The sequence below is a fragment of the Castor canadensis genome, chromosome 10, assembly GCF_047511655.1.
Source record: "Castor canadensis chromosome 10, mCasCan1.hap1v2, whole genome shotgun sequence".
Lineage (NCBI taxonomy): Eukaryota > Metazoa > Chordata > Mammalia > Rodentia > Castoridae > Castor > Castor canadensis.
The window spans coordinates 101,121,835-101,140,653 of record NC_133395.1 but is presented as its reverse complement, the minus strand read 5'-3'; the positions used below and the strand labels follow the sequence as shown (position 1 = coordinate 101,140,653).

General features: G+C 34.3%; 2 protein-coding genes across 8 annotated transcripts in view; one reads left to right on the top strand and one right to left on the bottom strand.

Annotated features, from left to right (window-relative positions):
* The window catches only part of Rarb (retinoic acid receptor beta), a 385,376-nt gene extending 383,367 nt beyond the window's left edge, over positions 1 to 2,009 (top strand). For all 6 annotated transcript variants that reach the window (XM_074043790.1, XM_074043791.1, XM_074043794.1 and 3 more), the window contains one exon: positions 114 to 2,009. In XM_074043790.1, coding sequence (XP_073899891.1) covers positions 114 to 310 — 197 coding nt within the window. In that variant the 3' untranslated portion in view covers positions 311 to 2,009. The remainder of the gene's footprint in view (positions 1 to 113) is intronic.
* Top2b (DNA topoisomerase II beta) overlaps positions 1,676 to 18,819 on the bottom strand; it is a 68,074-nt gene continuing 50,930 nt past the window's right edge. For both annotated transcript variants that reach the window (XM_074043787.1, XM_074043786.1), the window contains exons 26-36: positions 16,566 to 16,721; positions 16,338 to 16,421; positions 14,198 to 14,392; positions 12,368 to 12,509; positions 11,975 to 12,136; positions 10,044 to 10,242; positions 8,370 to 8,449; positions 6,912 to 7,022; positions 4,086 to 4,214; positions 3,012 to 3,106; positions 1,676 to 2,166 (exon numbers count right to left, since the gene is read on the bottom strand). In XM_074043787.1, the coding sequence (XP_073899888.1) occupies positions 1,999 to 2,166; positions 3,012 to 3,106; positions 4,086 to 4,214; positions 6,912 to 7,022; positions 8,370 to 8,449; positions 10,044 to 10,242; positions 11,975 to 12,136; positions 12,368 to 12,509; positions 14,198 to 14,392; positions 16,338 to 16,421; positions 16,566 to 16,721 (1,521 nt within the window). In that variant the 3' untranslated portion in view covers positions 1,676 to 1,998. The remainder of the gene's footprint in view (positions 2,167 to 3,011; positions 3,107 to 4,085; positions 4,215 to 6,911; positions 7,023 to 8,369; positions 8,450 to 10,043; positions 10,243 to 11,974; positions 12,137 to 12,367; positions 12,510 to 14,197; positions 14,393 to 16,337; positions 16,422 to 16,565; positions 16,722 to 18,819) is intronic.

Genomic DNA, 18,819 nt, shown 5'->3' with positions numbered 1-18,819 from the left:
ATTTTATAACTCAAATAAGACTGAGGAAATACCACTCTTAAGGCAGATGAAAGTTCCCTCTTATCTAGCTTATTTCCTTATCTTAATGAGGTTTCTATTATCTCTTCTTAAAGGTGCAGAACGTGTAATTACCTTGAAAATGGAAATTCCTGGATCAATGCCACCTCTCATTCAGGAAATGTTGGAGAATTCTGAAGGACATGAACCCTTGACCCCAAGTTCAAGTGGGAACACAGCAGAGCACAGTCCTAGCATCTCACCCAGCTCAGTGGAAAACAGTGGAGTCAGTCAGTCACCACTGGTGCAATAAGACATTTCCCAGCTACTCCAAACATTCCCCAGTACCTTCAGTTCCGGAATTTAAAATGCAAGAAAAAACATTTTTACTGCTGCTTAGTTTTTGGACTGAAATATATTAAACTTCAAAGAAGGACCAAGAAGTTTTCATATGTATCAATATATACATATATATATATATATACATATATATGTGTATATATATATATATATATACTCCTCACTGTGTAACTTACCTAGAAATACAAACTTTTCAAATTCTAAAAATCAGCCATTTCATGCAACCAGAAACTAGTTAAAAGCTTCTATTTTCCTCTTTGAACAGTCAAGATTGCATGGCAAAGACCCAGTCGAAATGATTTACCCCTGGTTAAGTTTCTGAAGACTTTGTACATACAGAAGTACGGCTCTGTTCTTTCTACACTGTACATTTGGTGCTTTCCTTTTGTCTTGCATACTCAATAACCAAGACACCAAGGTTATGAAATAGACTACTGTACATGTCCACCTAAGGTTCAAAAAGGTTAACTGTCTTGCTTTCATGGAATAATCAAGACATCAAGGTAAGGAAATAGGACTGTTGTACAGTATGACAGGATAAGACTAAAGATACTCCAATTTAGTTAGTATGAAACCTTGTCTTTGCTTTTTGATGCTCTCAATTGCATCTTTTATTTCATGTTGCCCCAGTAAAAGTATACACACTCACTGCACTAGCAGAAGAGAATTCTTTATCAATGTAACTGCCAGTTCAGTTCATCAAATGTCATTTGTTCAATTGTTGTCACTTTAAATTAAAAGTGGTTTATTACTTAATAACATAACTACACAATAAAAAAGATACATTTTTACAGTAATGATAGCCTCTAAGGCAAAAAACACTTTTCAGTGTTACTGTTTGTTTACCTGTTCATAAGCCATTAGAGAACTTGGCAGGCTGATATACCACCTAGACCTTGTAACTCTAGTGTCCTTCCTGATTCATGCCTCATACTGGAATTTTTTTTTTTTCCAGTCTTCTTGATGCCAAGGGGCTAATGGTAACTCCCAAAGGCATGGGCATAGAATCTGCCTCCTTTGACCTTGTTCAATCACTATGAAGCAGAGTGAAAGCTGTGGTAGAGTGGTTAACAGATACAAGCGTCAGGTTCTTAGTTCTCATTTAAGCACTAGTGAATTTTTTTTGGATATATTAGCAAGTCTGTGATGTACTTTCACTGGCTCTGTTTGTACATTGAGATTGTTTAACAAGGCTTTCTATGTTCATATACTGTTTACCTTTTTCCATGGAGTCTCCTGGCAAAGAATAAAATATATTTATTTTAAAGGCGTGTGGGAACTTTTACTACTTTTTCACCTTCAGTAAAGAGACAGAGAACACAGTTCCATTTTTAATGTTTAAATTTCATTTCAAAAAGCAGGTCTGTAGTCTGCAACCAAGACAATTAAAATCTGTGCTAATGCACGGCAGTCTATAACAATTCTACAAGCCAATCAGACAATACATGACGTTTCAATGAGTAAAAAAGAGCATAAAACTGTATGTGTAAGAACAAAATGTTAAAAGGCCTACCACAATAATAAAAAACCATCAATTACATCATCACATTAAAATAAGCCAGATGTACAAAAGTCTGAGACAGAAAAGACAAAAGGACAACACAAATTATTTGTTGAAAAATGTTTGTGCTCTTTGGGCACTTAATTAAACATTGCAAAATCAACATCTTCTTCTTCATCAGACTCTGCAAAATATTTTACTTCTTTCCTAGCCCGGCCGGTCCTTGGCAGAGAAGGTGGTTCAGAAGTGAAGTCCGAGGGGAAGATATCTACATCTGAATCTTGATCAAAAGATGTCTTCTTCGGCTTCTAGACATTTTTTAAAAAAACAAAATAGATTTAAAATCTCAACGTTGAGGAAATTTCTGTTACTTAAGAAATATTACAAACAATTATGCTTTTAAAATCAGAATTGTAATGCTAACTTGTATGTAAGACCAATTTTGGAAAGGGAATAAAAGGGATTTGATATAATAGTTTTCCACCTCAGCGGTCTTATGTTTACCAAGTTATAGTCTCAAAAACGCAACACCATTACTATATATTACTCAACAAATATGCACAATGACTAGATTAATAAAAATTCAAGTTGTCCTATTTGTAAAACATATCAAGAATTCATGGAAGTAAAACAAGATCATGCACAATGTGAGTAAAAATGCAGAGAAGAATAACCAATGTGGACAGCGAGGCATAGAAGACTACTGAGTGAGAGATCAATATGAAAAATAGCTTAAAGCCATAGTCATCTATGCTTGTATTTTAAAATTTTCATAGGAAGAGGGGGAGCATCTGAGGTCATTCATTTACCTTAAAGAGATAGTATATCTGGAGAAAGGTCATATTAATTAGGAATATTAGCCACAAACAAATTCAATATAAAGAATGGAGTTCATCCAAATTTAAAAGAAAAAGTATAACTTCAAGTAGCATAACTACTACAGCTCAATGGATTACATGAAGATTCTAAGTAGTATAGCTTATAGCATACTATTTATGCAAGAAGTAGACTGGTTATATAAATTTATACCACAAAATTGTTTAATTGTATTGGTAAGAGAAGCTATATTAAAGCTATCACAGTAGTAAATCAGCCACATCAGTTATAGGTTATCTTAAATGAACCCAGGCACTACAAAGATGCTCTTGATTACCTTGCTTGTTGGTTTAGATGTTTTCCTGCCAGGGTTATAATCCCCTTCATTTTCAGAGCCAGATGCTTTCCTTTTCTTTGCCCCTCGGCCTTTACCTTAAAATGAAACAAAAGTTTTTTTTCCCCTCTTAATGATAAATGCAACATAGAAAAATAAATGCCAAAACATTATGGTTACTTATTTAGCATGCCCAATCAGTGAGGCATTATAATCCCAGTCTCATTATGAATGGCACACACACAATTTGGGAGCACCATTTTAATTCTAGGGCTGACATGACTACAGAGTATTTCACAAACAGATTTACACAAGTGGGAAAATCCTAGAGACAAAGATCTAGACTGCACAGTAAGAAAAGACAGTCTAAATGATCTTGGAAGGTCACTGTTACTCAAATGATTCAATGAAACAGCACTTGTAAATTTATAAAGGTTTCAAAAATCATGCATACTTTAAATACTGACCTAATCTCTATGATTCTTTTCTACCCTCCGATTCTTTTTGTTTCCCTATTGAACTACTGTTCCTTATCCCAACTACCCCTTTAAGAAGTAAAATAAACACACTGATGAAAAATACTCTAGTTGTATAAAAGACTGAACAGCTACTCTGAGTATGTTATCACACATGCTGGAGGCAAAGAGGGGGTGCCAGGAAGAAGAACTGGTGCTAGTTTCTTGTGTGGCCCCAAGTCTGGCTATTTCATTTCCAAGATGAGCAAGAAGTTCTCATTAAGAGTCCTGCATCTAACCCACCCTAACGAGTGTCACACTTCAGTTAGTATCGATCCTAATCTGCCTTTTAAATAACAACTTCCAGTGCATTTGCTGCAGGGGTTTTTTAACCCCTCCTTACTCAACCTAGTTGAGTCTAAATGTTTGGTGAAAACAAAGTGATTGAACTGAATTGCTCTATTTCCTTTGAACTCTAACTTAGCACTAATTCTTAGACATACTGTTTAGTAACACAATTGAAAATAAAATAGGTATCCAGTCTCTAAATTCAATGAAGTAGAAAAATCTAAATTTTTTCCACAGAACATATGTTGAAGGGTTATACAAAGACAATCCTCACCTTTTGGTGCTGTAGTCTTCTTTGGAATGCCAAATTCTGAATCTGAGTCAGAGTTTACAGTCTCTACTACTTTCTTCTGTTTGGAGGCTCTTTTGGGTTTAGAAGCTTCCAGGCTTGTAGGTGGTTTTCCTATTAAGTAAATATCCATTTCAAAGGTCAATATAATGTACTTACCAACAAACAAAGCTGAAGTGAGTTCTGTAACAATGGGATTTGTTACTGCTGACAAGAAATTGAGTAGCCTTAAGTAATGAAATGGTTCCTCTGCTATGTGCCAATGGAAAGGCAAATAATTTCTCATACATGACAAAGTGCTAATTTAATTATGCATAATTTATTTTTAGATAATTCAATTGAGATATTTTAAACAAGGGCCATTAAAATGAATTGAGTAGCCTTTAAATATAGTATAGTCATGACAAAAAAGTAGCATCTCTGACATTAATTATAACTCAAGCACAATATGTGTTAAGTTCTAGTTTTTAAAATGGTTTAGTGGAAATGTAGCTTTTTATAGGAACCTCAAAGACAAAGAATAGAAACCAACTCACTTCCATTCAACAGCTGAAATTCAGACTCTACGTTTTTATATGGAAATAGATATGAAAATCCTAGATAAGTAGAAAATAGATAAAAGGCCTTTGCTTTGTTGTACTATATGTATTTAAAATAGATCTTATTTCTTAGCTTCATCTGCAGGTCTATGTAAAAACTGATAACACTGTTTACTGGTGTAATAAAGCCTAATTTGGGAAAAATGTATTGAATGAATCCAAATTAACTGCATACTTTTCTATTAAAAGTCAGTACCAATTCTATGGAAAATGTATTCCCAGTCTCAATCTGAGAAGCTAGAGATAATAGTCCTCACTAGCCAAAGGCAGGAGGAACTCTATATGGTGGTGGTGGTGGCCAAAGATTTTGTGGGTTTTCCTTCCTTTGAGTTCTCTGACTAAATCTAACATAGGGACCATAAAGCAACTCCTAGCAGGAACACAGACTTGACATAGCTGGGTGAAGGGGACCACCTTTTCTCTTTGGCAAGGTTTCCAAGCTTGCAGGGGTAGGTGGCACTTTTAACTCTACCAGCCAAACAAAGGACCGATACCTAAGTACTATAGGTTGCCTTTTGTATTAGAACATAGAATCTGACTTGTATAATATTATATAACTTGGGGTTGACACATGACCTGTTCTCTCCTTGAAGTATTGTATGGGAATTTGATTTGGGGAGGAAACTTGAGGAAGGGAGACAGCTTGTTGCGGCCCCTGAAGTCACTCTACAGTCTCCTCCTACTCAAGTAACACAAAGCCAGTTTAGCTACTAGAAAAACAACCAAATAGGATAGGTGATAATAGCATAGCCTTTTAGTTAATGCTAAAACTCATTACACTGAATAGCTTGATGAAGGAAACAAGATGCTGTTTCAAGAAGGAATATAGTTCCTAGGGTATTTCTAAGATACTTATATGAGGATTTCAAAAAAACCCAAAAAGACTGGTCACAGAGGTTCATGCCTATAATCCCAGTAACTTGGCAGGCAGAGGTAGGAGAATTGAGGTCCAGGGCCAGTCCTGAGCAAAAGCATAGAAACCTATCTGAAAAATATCTAAAGCAAAAAATGGCTGGGAGCATGGCTCAAGTGGTAGACTGCTTCCCTAGCAAGCATAGGCCCTGAGTTCAAAATTTTAGTACTACCAAAAATTAATAGACAACAAAGAGAGGACAACTAGTAATGGATAAGTTATCAAGCCACTCATCATCCTAGGAGCTTAATTAATCCCCATAAGGAATTTAGGGGAGCCAGTGTAATACATCTCAGAGTTAACCTACCTGAGAAGCAAGGGCACTGAACTATGCACTGACTAGTTCTCCTCAATCACTGGTTAAGGAGAGCTAGGGTCAAGAAAAGTGTTAATATTCCAGCATAGCTGCAAAGCAAACATTCTCAAGCAAAGAAATGTGGACACTGGCAATGTGTACTAAAGAGATTAGGGCAACAGGTTATGGGTGAGTCACACAGTGTATTGTCTACAGAGACTCCTCTAGCCAATCTCATCACAGTTCTAGCACATTAAAAATAAGCAGGTACTTAAGTAGGTGTTGTTGTTCTGCTGAGCTTAATACACATGTGGCTATAATGGTATTATATGTTGTAGATTTTTAAGATCCTGAGGGAACAGCTATGTCTTATATAGCATCTTAAGTAGATTTATTTCTTCAAAGTGTTATCTTTCAAACATAAACTAATAATAAAACTAATAATGACCTCCTTCAAAAAAGACCAAGATATATCCCTTGGCACCAGTAACAGATTCATTAATTAACTATTTCATGTACAATCTAATGTTATGGAAAAGAGAAAAGCTACATGATTCACAAAGAAAACATGGTCTGACTGAACTGTCCAATCCATCCACATAGGGAGTAGAGGCATTACTGACGTAGGTAACAGAATCAGGCTACTAACAAGACAAAACTTTAATCTGCTTTAACAACAATGTTTAGACATCAATGCCAGGGTTATTTTATAATTACAACAGCTTTAAAATGCAGTCTTGGGCTGGTGGAATGGGTCAAGATGCAGAGTGCCTGCCTACCAAATGTGAGGCCCTAAGTCAACTCCTCAGTCTTACAGACATTGTAATAATCCTTTCACATGATTAGAAAACAAGAGAAATTCTTTTTATACACCCTGATACTTTTTAAAATAAGTTTTATCTTGAAATCCTAGTGCAAATAGTTTCAAAATATATCAAACTTCCTTTTACATCAATTATCTCTACATGGTTTATGTACTGCTTAACAATCAAATAAGTACATACCCTTTTTAGCAGCTGCTGTTTTACTTGGAACTTTATCTGTTTGCTTCAGACCAAATGATGGTGAAAAAACAGAAGCAGTGTCTTCTTCATTACTGTCAAATTTAGCTGAATCTAAAAATTTCAAAGCTTTTTTTAGTAAAGAGATTCTATAAAGACCTCTGAGTAAACTGATTCTTTGATGACTTCTCTTTAGCTAGATAATTGATCTTGTAAGTTTCTATTTTGATCACATAATCCACAATATACAAACAACCGAAAATAAAAAATATATGAATGTTATACCTCAAAAATGTTAACTCTGTAATGAAACAATATAGAAATGCATAGAGTAGTGAAAATTAATAGTACTAAATGCTAATCATTTAAAACATAACTAACAGTTCAAAAAATATATACTAATGATTTGTTTTAACATGAGATATGAAAAAGCTCTACTGTGATTATTTTAGTCGTTAACTAGATAAAACTATTAACCTTTCAGGAATATCAGTACCAATGCTCAAATCTAAAGAGCAGTAAGTATTTGTATTTTTAAATCATTAAGTCCTTGAAGATTAATTTAAAATACATGCAAACTTACCTTCAGTTTATCTTTTGCTTGTTTTTCTTTTGGGGGGGGTCATTTTGTTTTTTGAGTTTTTTTTTTTTTTTTTGAAACAGAGTCTCACTATGCAGTCAAGGCTGGCCTTGAACTCAATACCCCTGCCTCAGCCTCCTAAGTACTTGGGATTACAGAGGGATACCAGCACACCCAGCTTCAGCTTACTTTTGTTCACACATTAGTTTAATTTAGCAATCAATTCTTTTTTCTCTTAACTACATCAAGTACTTTTAAAATGGCTTCATGGATTTAAGTAAATATTTTTAAATAACTGTTTTGACATACTGCCAAAAATGTATATCTATACAACAAATGCAAACCTGTATGTTTGTGTACTTAAAAATGCAAGACAGTGAGGCCCTGAGTTCAAACCCCAACATAGCCAAAAAAAGAACAACAAAAAAAAAACTGCACACACAAAAACGCAGTCAGTCAAAAACATACCCTGATTAAATTTGCTCCTATGAAGGTTTTAGTCTCTCAACTACAAAGATTTAGTAAAACAAATCTACATCTATATTGGTACCTTTATAGGTTTAAATATATATTTATGTTGCCATGAAAATCAAATTTCAGTTTTCCAAAATTTCTTTTTGGAAACATTATATATACACAAGCAGGTTAGCATTTGCTTGTGCGCCGCAATGTCCCAGAATAATGCCTATGCTGACCAGTAAGTTGGGAATCACATCAGAAAAAGTTAATAAACTTTACTATAATATTGAGTAAAATGTAAAAAAGTAAACCTCTGCGCATGAAAATTTTAAAATTAAGTCCTGACCTAAGGATTTAGCTACTGTTTTCTACCAATTATAACAACATAATAATTAATCAATGAAACGACTAACAGAGCATACCATCTTCTGACTTCTGAGAGTATGAAGGAAATGAAAAGAGATTCCCAAAATCCTGTCCCTTTTTGTCATGTGAAGATTTTCTATTAGAAAGAAAACACCACAAACAGGATATAATTTAAATATGCAGTTTCAACCTTGGGAAGCTGGATTATAATCACAGAACAAAACTTTTATTTTTTAAAATTTCTTTCTCTGTTAAAGACAGGGCAAAGAAAATTTTTTCACAAATCTATGTATACATACAAACACTAGATAAAAGAAAGATATAACAAAATAAGAATGAAAACTGGGCAATGGTTTATTCAAAATATCATTAAACTAGGGCTGGAGATGTGGCCTCAAGAGGTAGGACACCTGCTTTGCAAGCGTGAGCCCTGAGGTCAAACCCCAGTCCCACCAAAATAAATAAATAAATAAACCATTACACTAAATTTTATGGTTGACAGAACTAGACAGTCCAGAATTGAGCATTAGTAAATTACTCGCAAAGACCCCAAGAAAAAGATGGAATCCCCATCATGGTAAGTAATAATCCCATTTCAGATCTACCATCATTGGGCAGTTATTTCAGCATCTGGTCAAGGCCAACTACAGTAAGTGAGAAAATGGTTCTTTTAAAAAACTTGAAATAGTTCATAAATCTATTTTCCCTCTATTCCCTCCCATGTTAATGCTGATACTCACTAAAAGCAAGAAAAATCAGTCAAAACCAAATCTAGGAAAATATATATAAACATCCCAATTCCTAAAGATCTAGTAACTTTTCTCCAAACTAGGAATTATCCAAATACATTCCATGAGCATTTTTGTAAGTAATGTTTTATTGGAACGTAAACTCATTTGTTTATGGTTGTTTTCTTGCTACAATGGCAACACTGACTAGTTGTGATAAAGCAATATGATCAGCAAAACCTTAAATATTTACTATGAAGTTCTTTATGGAAAAGTTTGCCAATCCTTCCTCTATTTTTTTTTAATTTTTATTTTATTCATATGTGCATACAATGTTTGGGTCATTTCTCTCCTTCCCCCACCCCCACCCTTACCCTTCTGCCCCTTCCCTCTCCCCCCCACCCCCTCGCTACCCAGCAGAAACTATTTTGCCCTTATCTCTGATTTTGTTGAAGAGAGAGTATAAGCAATAATAGGAAGGAACAAGGGTTTTTGCTAGTTGAGATAAGGATAGCTATACAGGGAGTTGACTCGCATTGATTTCCTGTGCATGTGTGTTACCTTCTAGGTTAATTCTTTTTGATCTCACCTTTTCTCTAGTTCCTGTTCCCCTTTTCCTATTGGCCTCAGTTGTTTTAACGTATCTGCTTTAGTTTCTCTGTGTTGAGGGCAATAAATGCTATCTAATTTTTTAGGTGTCTTACCTATCCTTATACCTCCCTTGTGTGCTCTCGCTTTATCATGTGACCAAAGCCCAATCCCCTTGTTTTGTTTGCCCTTGATCTAATGTCCACATATGAGGGAGAACATACGATTTTTTGGTCTTTTGGGCCAGGCTAACCAATCCTTCCTCTAAATTACAGCAACCACTAGGGGAACAGCTACAATATTAACCTTATATACAATGACAACAATGTCCTAGAGCTGCCTATAAGACCTACAGCAAATGTCTAGACAACTAATTATATCATATTACTGAACAGCAGACACTTCATTACTTACTCTGGAGTAGCTTTTGATTTGCCTGGAGAAAATGTATATTCATCTTTTTCTAAGCCATCTGAAGGAATAAATTCATCCTCCCCATCATTTGTTATGGGAGATGCCTTAACTTTCAGTTCCTCTAAATCATTGTCGTCATCATCATCAGCATCATCATCCTCTTCCTCTGAGAAATCAAATGTGTACTTAGGTCTCTCAGCTAGGAGAAAATAAAAATGAATGTTAGCTGGGTACAGTGGCATGTAGGAGGCTGAGGCAAAAGAAGCAGGATTTGGAGGCCAGCCTGGGCAACGCAGGAAGATCCCATCTTAAAATCAACAACATAAGAATGTTAAACTCAGATCCTAATATATATCCACATGAAATATTTAAAAATACATAAGGAAAAGACAAACACTTAAAGAATAAAAACCAACAACTCTGACCTCAAAGTGTTGGCATATGCCTTATACTTTTCAGAAGCTGGAAGTAATGCTGAATATGTTAACAGGACATAAACTTATGGGGCTGACTGATTAGGATGTGGTTTGCTATTCTTAAATATGTCTCAAAAACACTGAGGAAAGTAGTCAATATGGCCTTGTCTCATATGGTTACTGTACAAAGGACTACAGTATAAGGTTTCCCATTTCTTAGAAGCACAAGCCCCTGAGTTCAAACTCCTGTACTACCAAAACAAACAAACAAACAAACAACAAGAAAAAAACCTATTTCTTCAATGAGAAATGAAAAGGTTTACAGTTCTTTAAAAAGTGCTAAACTTTCTGGGCATGGTAGCCCATACTTGTAATCCTAGCACTCAGGAGATGAAATGTAGGAGGATGGCGAGTTCAAAGCCATCCTAGGCTACATAGGTTGAGATCTTATCTCAAAACTACCCAAAAAAAGTGCTAAACTTTCTCTTAACCCCTCTGATTAAAAACTTTTATCTTTTCTTTAGGGTTAGTTTTACTATGAAATAACAAAGACTGTAAATTTTCAGATGAATGAGAAAAAAAGATACAAAACAATGAAACTTCAATATATTAATAAAATAATTTAACATGTCTAAAAAGATACCAATTATGGGGAAAGGAATATGGAATAAGACAAATAAATTCTATTATAACTTCTAGCATGTATTATAGAATAAAACTTTGAAATAATTTTTCACAAAAGGCCTAAATATAATTTTGAAGCATTTAATATAACAAATTAATTTTCATATAATTTAAGTTATCCACATTAAAGATTTACCTATATTATACCTATGTTCTTTAGGAAAAATAATTCAATCACTCAATAATTACAGAGTCAAAGAACTTAAGCCTGGTGTATAATTAAAAATGTATCTCTCAAGAGTTAAACATTACACTAATGTTGTAATATTCATTTTAATAGATTAGGACTTATCAAAATTTAAGAAGAATTTATAAAATAAGAAACTCATCAGATTTTAATTATTGAATAATTTGAGTTAATGAATGTTCACAAAGGTTCAAACCACACACACTCAATAGAAAGATGGGGTTCTTCAGCCTAACCTCCCACTATAATGAAAAGAGCTACATATATAGAATCAGATTCTTAAACATACAAGACTACAGGAGGACAAGATTCTTCATGATATAAATGAAGAAATCAAAAAGTACTTCTAATAGATCCGTCACTGCTGGTATACTACCAGCCTGCATGTTTTTTAAATCAAATGTTGCAAACCCAGGGAAGGAATATAACCCAAACTTTTATAAATTCAATACAAAACATGATTCACTTTAGAGAAGTTTATGTTCAACCTTGCTAGAAGAGACCATTCTGCAATGCAATTTGTCTTTGTGACTATAAGTTCTTAAATAATGATTTAGTATTCCAGCAATATGGATAATACTAAGATCAACTTATAGATAAATCTATAATATGCAATAAAATAAATATGAAATGTATCACAATACCAGCTGCTCTCCTAAGCAAAGAATCTCTTGGAATAACCACAGGTTCTGTTTCTTCCAAGTCACTTTCTGACTTAGACTCATCATCTGACCAAGGATTCCGTTTCTTCACTTTCTTTGTGCTAGGTTTACCAGATGATGTAGGTGTTTTTCTAACTCTGGTACCTAAAACCAAAACAATGGCATTATACATTCTTAATAAATAAGTAACAAATATTTATGAAAAAAAGAAACCAGTAAAAATAAAACAGTTATAACGAAAAAGTTCATTATAAAATAACAAATGTACATGAAAATTGAGGGCATTACTTCAACTATTAGAAAAAAAAAGATTCTGTATGTAGAGTTCTTCTCTCAGCATAAACACATACATACACACAAATCAAAATTTCTCACCAGGCTCTTTTTTCTCCCTTTTGGGTTTGGGACCTTTATTTGCAGGGGCTGATGTGGTTAATGCCTCTTCTACACCTTCTACTGGTGTTCCACTAAATTCCTCATCAAATTCCACTTTCACTGCGGTAGTATCCAGATCACCCTACATATTAAAAAGGAAACAAAACCATGATTTTTCAAATAAAAGTTAAATTAACAGTGCATATTTTAGAGATACAGTTCCAGTCAATGGCTTTTTCACATGAGGTAACTCTTGTTTTTTGGGGTTTTTTAATGTGAGCCTGTTGGGGTCCTAACAGATGACTATGATCAGATGTTTTAATTTTATTCATCTGAAGCAAATAACATTGCTTACAGCTCTAATTTTTTTGGGACACTCAATGAGATAACTGCTACTTAGAAGTAACCATAAAAATAAGAAGGCAGCTTTTGATTAGCGAAGGAACTATGAGACCAATAGCTAAGCACACGTAAAGGCTCTTGCAAGATTAGCTCCTATACCTGAGTCTCTACATAATAGAACAAAAGTATTCAAATTATTGAAGAAAAATAAGCAACATATGTCACGCACAGCTAGACACTATCAGGCAAAGTCTCCAACCCTAAGACTATGGGAGGACAAAGGGAGCAGAGGGAGAGAGAGAGATATAATTACAATATAACAATATAAATAATAAATACAGAGTGAAGTATAGCAGTGGCTTTGGTGGGCAGGTGGGGGGAATGACAAACTCAGTTTAAGGAAGAGTCTGAGAAGCTTTCATAGCGACTTTCTTATTGTGTTCTGAAGGAATCATTTAAGTTTGCCAGGTTCTTGAAGAAAAGGAGGGAACAGCATCTGAGGTAGGAGACACAAGCATGAAATACCCTATTATGTTTAAAGAATTAGGTCTTTGAACATAGGAAATAGTCTGCTAGGATTCAAGGAAAGGTGAAAGTATAACCAGGAATAGAAACGCAAGGAGGCACCCAGATGTCAAACCACTATATACCCGGAGTCTGTGTGTGGGGAAGTCACTGAAGGTTTTTAACCATTTGTGTAAAAATATAATTCTAGTAATAAAAGACAGGTCTAAAAGAAATGAAGTGGAGAAAAGCTAAAATCATGACTAAATAACTAGAGACAGGTTAGAGGAACTAGTTAAAAGGACCACTTTAAAGTGTATCTCAGAGAAAACATAGACTTCTAAGGCAATATAAAGAGGACCAAGGTAAGGGGGTGGATTCTAGAATTACTTAGTAGGCAGAAAATAGGATTTATTCGTTAAATGAAAAAACTGAATAAAGCCCAGCACAATGGCATGCACCCAAAGTTCCACCTACACAGGAGGCTGAGACAGGTAGGAGGGTCGCTCGAGCGCAGGAGTTTGAGGTCAGCCTGGGCCACATACTTAGATTCGCATATGTGTGATTCTTCACTAACTCCTCTCATGGAAAGAGTAAGATTTCTGGCTAGGCACAGTGGCTCATGCCTATAATTTTAGCTATTCAGGAGGCAGAGATGAAAAAAGACTGCAATTTGAGACCAGCCTGGGCAAAAAAGTTCTTGAGACCCCACCTCAGCCAATAAAGCTGGGCATGGTGGCATATGCCTGTCATGTCAGTTATACAGGAGGCATAAATAGGAGGATCACTGTCTAAACCAGCCCAGGCCTAAAGCAAGACCTTATCTCCAAAATAAGCATAGCAAAAAAAAAAAAAAAAAGAAAAAGATTTCCTATCACAACCCTGAAAATACATTAGAAAATTAAAATAAAGCACATTAAGCACAGACTGAAATAAAAATAAATATATATTGATACAAGAGTCTACCAATGAACTAAAACATACCTTTTTCTTTTTCAGCAACTTCTTGCTGGCATCTGCCTTCATAGCAGTGATTTCAGGAACTATCCTTCTCCCATACGGTGAAGGCATTGTCTCCTCCAGTTGCAGCTTCTTCACCTTAGGTTTGCCAACTTTACCTTTAATTGCTTTTCCAGACATTCCCGCCAGAATATCTTCTCGTTCTTGTGCTTCCACTTTCTGAAGTATAGTTACAAGGGGGAAAGGGATGGAAACAACTCCTTAGAAGGAAAATCACTACTGCATAAGAAATTGAAACAAACATTGCTCACTCACTAAGGGATAATGCTTTCACTTCAACTGATCTAAGGCAAAATAAGGACAAAAATTCTAAATCAAAAGACCTATGTGGTAATCCCAATTCCTCCAACTAGCTTCTCACTACTAATACAAGAAGACAGTAATGACTAAATGACCTAACTGTCTCCTTCCAATTCTAGAGTCCTACAATATGCTGTAGAATGGGGGTCTTAGATGACCTGGTGTCATCGAAAGTAAGTCAAATCACACCTAAAGGCAGTCCTGTCAAGAAGTACAAAGCTACTCTTTTCTATTGCTGTAGCCATGGTAATTGTTCACAAACATAAAATCAGAAAGTATGAAAAATTAAAAGTCCCAATACACTTACATTGAACTTATGGGGATCTATGTAATGATGAATGAGGGTATAACCAAGATTAATGTCATAGATTCTATATTTTATAAAATGATCCTTTCAAATAATTAACAGGCTTTGAAAGGTACAAGGCAAAATAATATCCCTTGAAAGATATTTAAAGAGCTCTTCATAGCATAACAGTTTAATAAAAATAACATGTTTTAAAAGCAGAAACTCATGAATTTCAATGTTAGCAGTTCCACTTACTAGCTATGTATTGTTAAGAAACAATAGACAATTTATAAAGCAACTACCATGTGCTAGGCATTAAAAAATGCTGTGATTAGCTGGGTGCAGTGGCTCACGCCTGTAATCCCAGCTACTCAGGAGGCAGAGACCAGGAAGAACACAGTTTGAGGCCAACCCAGGCAAAAAGTTAATGAGAAACCCCATTTCAACAAACAAGCTGGGTTGATGGTGCATACCTATAATATGCCAGCTTCATGGGAGGCATAGGTAGGATGATCACAGTCCAAGGTTGGCCCAGGCAAAAACACAAGACCCTATCTGAAAGATAACTAAAGCAAAAAGGCTGGAGCACAGCTCCAGTGGGAGAGTGTTTGCTTAGAAAGTGCAAGGTCCTGAGTTCAAACCCTAGTACTGCAAAAAAAAAAAAAAATCCTGCATTCCCCATTTTATGGAGAAAACCTGTGCTCACATTGAACTTATAGGGTTCATGTAACAGTAAGTGTTCATACTACTGCTGTTAATTTAATTCTAACAGTTTAAGTGGGCAATTTTAGAAAATGTTTATTTACATTTTATATCTTTCCTCTACTTTTTTTTTTGTTGTTGTTACTGGGGTTTGAACTCAGGGCCTCATGCTTGCTAGGCAGGTGCTCTACCTCTTGAGCCACTTTGCCAGATCTTTTTGTGTTGGGTTTTTTTTGAGATAGTGTCTCATGAACTATTTCCCTGGGCTGGCCTCCAACCTCGATCCTTCTGATCACTTCCCCTTGAGTAGCTAGGATTACAGGCATGAGCCACCGGCACCCAGCTTTCTACTTTTTCTTACTTTTAAAATTGTAATTCTACTTGGAGAAAAGTAGGTTACAAATAAAAATATGGAAATTTTTCTTTTTTTATAAGTGAAACAAGATAGTCATTCTACTCCTAAGGTCAAAGTACCTATACTGAATTATATATACATTCGGTCCTTAACTCCTTCCAGGAAAACAAGGGACTGACTTGACTCAGCCAGCTAATTCATAAGCCAGTGAAGACATTATAGCTAGTAGAAAGTGCAGCCTTAATGTATTCTAGACTCTAACTCCATGGCATTTACATCTACCAATGCTACAGATAATTTTCTTTATGACTTCCACAGAGCTCTAGCTACCTTTCTTAACTTAGCTTATACAAGTGTTAATACAGTTAAAAGAAATCTGAGATAATGTAACTTAAGAGGATTTCTGCTGTCATCTCACAAACATTTCTCTCCAAAATATTTTAAGAGACTCAACATACATCCAACTCTTCGACAAATGCTGCTAAATCTTCTTTCCAAAGATCTGAAGGAGATTTTCTTTTAAGATCATTGACCTCTCGCCCCTATAATAAAAAAGTAGTATAGTTTAACATCCAATAGTTTTTAAATATATAGAGGGTAAATCAAAATATTTATTTTTGGAAAAAAATTCAAAGATATGAGTAATACTGAAAGTTTCAAGTTATTTAACCCACAAAAGTTCATACTTTTGTATCTCTCTGTTTAATGAGTTCTTCAACTTTTTCTTTAGTAAGAGACCATAGAGACATATTTAAAATATAATTAAAATCAGGGCCTGAAGGAGTTCCTGAATCAGAGGAACTATCATCATGCTGGTTTTGTGTTTCTTCCTCTTCTGCTGCCTGTAAAAAATAATAAACTTTATATTAAATTCCTGTATAATATCAAATTAATGTTTAATTTTATTGAGTACTGAGTTTAAAATTCTACAAATGCTACACACTAATGCTACACCTTCAGGATGGTAGAGTTATTTTAGATTATCTGAAAGATTACCTATATACATGTATTTCCTATTAAAAATAGTTTAAGACTTTTTAAAGATGTACAATAAAATCTTCAGAAGGAATAGTATATTCAGTCCCTATCACCCATGAATTTGATGAAAAGTTAACTGCTTTCCTCATGACTTATCACAAAATAAGAAGATATTATATCTCAAAATTATTAGAGTAAAATGTTTTATCATTGCATGTTGTCTGATATTTATACTGGTGAATGAGCAATTTGAAACCCAAAATAAGTAGCACTTGTGAAGAATGTTTAGGTTGCAATAAATATGGCAAGTTAAGTTTACTCAACTAAGGTTGAATTATTAATTCTTTAAGGCAAGAATGCTCATGTAAGAACTAAGAAATAAGTTCACCCAAGAATTTAAAAGTTGATGAGTTTAAAGTATCAGGGCTTTTCTGAAAATTTATTCCTAAGTTTTTTCACGAAAAAACAACTGCAACAAAAATCCTCTTATGCTATTTTAACATTTCAAGATACAATGAATGCAAAATAATTTTAGATGGTATTGCCTTTAAAAGTTTAAAAATAAAAATAGACATTAAATAAAATTGCATCTAAGTTGGCTATAGACCTCAGATAATTAAAAATGAGTAATTTAACCATGATATTCATCAAGCAAAAAGTTTACAGTTGGTAAACAAATAAAATTAGCTTCACAATTTAAAAAAATTAAGTAAAATAGTGTACATATACAAACTAAAATTTAGTTGTTCTTTAGAAATTAAAGGATAAAAACTGAAATTGCAAAGCAAGATGCTTCATCACATAAACAGAATTATAAATTCAATTAAGCAACATTAGTCAGATAAGGAATGCTGTTGTTGAACTTACAGATGATTAATAACTGGATAACTTATGACAAACTAATCTACAGCCTTTCAACCTTCTTCATGAAGCCATGCGCTGCTATGCAGCACTTAGTTGCTAGGGTACTGTAAGGCATTAGGGTGCCCAGACTTTACAAACCCATTTGATCTAGGCTTTGATGACACCTCAGGAATTGTTAATAAGTAATCTGGGAATACATGTGCATTACATTGCTAACAGGAATATGACTAAGGACACAGAAATCAATAAAAATAAACTGTAAAGTTTTAATGTTATAATTTCATTATGTTTTAGGAAAAAACCTTAATCTTCTAATTAGGTGCTGTACAATCCTAACCCTCTTTTCCAAATATGTATAATAGGGTACTCTTGTAAGAGCAATTTCTGAACCCCCTTCAAGTGTACACATGGCCAAGATGCAATTCCTCTTCTACCAGAAACAGAAGGGCATTCTCAAACATAGATACCTTTATCTTCTATCTAATCTTTTTAAAGATACAGTTTAAACCAACAATTGATACAGAAGGGCGAGTAGTATATAAACCATAAATTTGGAGTTTGAAAATACAATAAAGCACACTGAGAGGAAAACAAAGTGCTGCAGACATCATAATCTAAGTGCTGCCTATCTTGTCCTACCCTATTCTCTTCCACTGCTATACTATGTAATTTATTTTAATTTGGCATTTATTGAAATAAAATTGAAAAAACGATTTAAATAACGTGAACAAAAGCAGTATTTCTATGAAGTTTGATAAAAAAATGAAAACATTATGATTGAGAACTCGTGTGGGGAAGTTTAAAATTTCATTATATGACATAACTATTTTTAAAAGATAGCAATATCGATATCATATGATAAATATCTAAAAAATTAATCATTTCAAGTTTTCTTCCTTTTTCTACATTTCTGTTCTCAATCACAATGTTATATTGTTGCAAGACCTTTTTAAATTTTTCTTTTTATTATATGAAATCTCAGGGGCTGGCAGAATGACTTAAGTGGTAGAGTGCCTGCCTAGCTAGCATGAAGCCCTGAGTTTAAACCCTAGTATCACAAAAAGAAAAAAAATCCTCTACTAATTATGTGATATATCA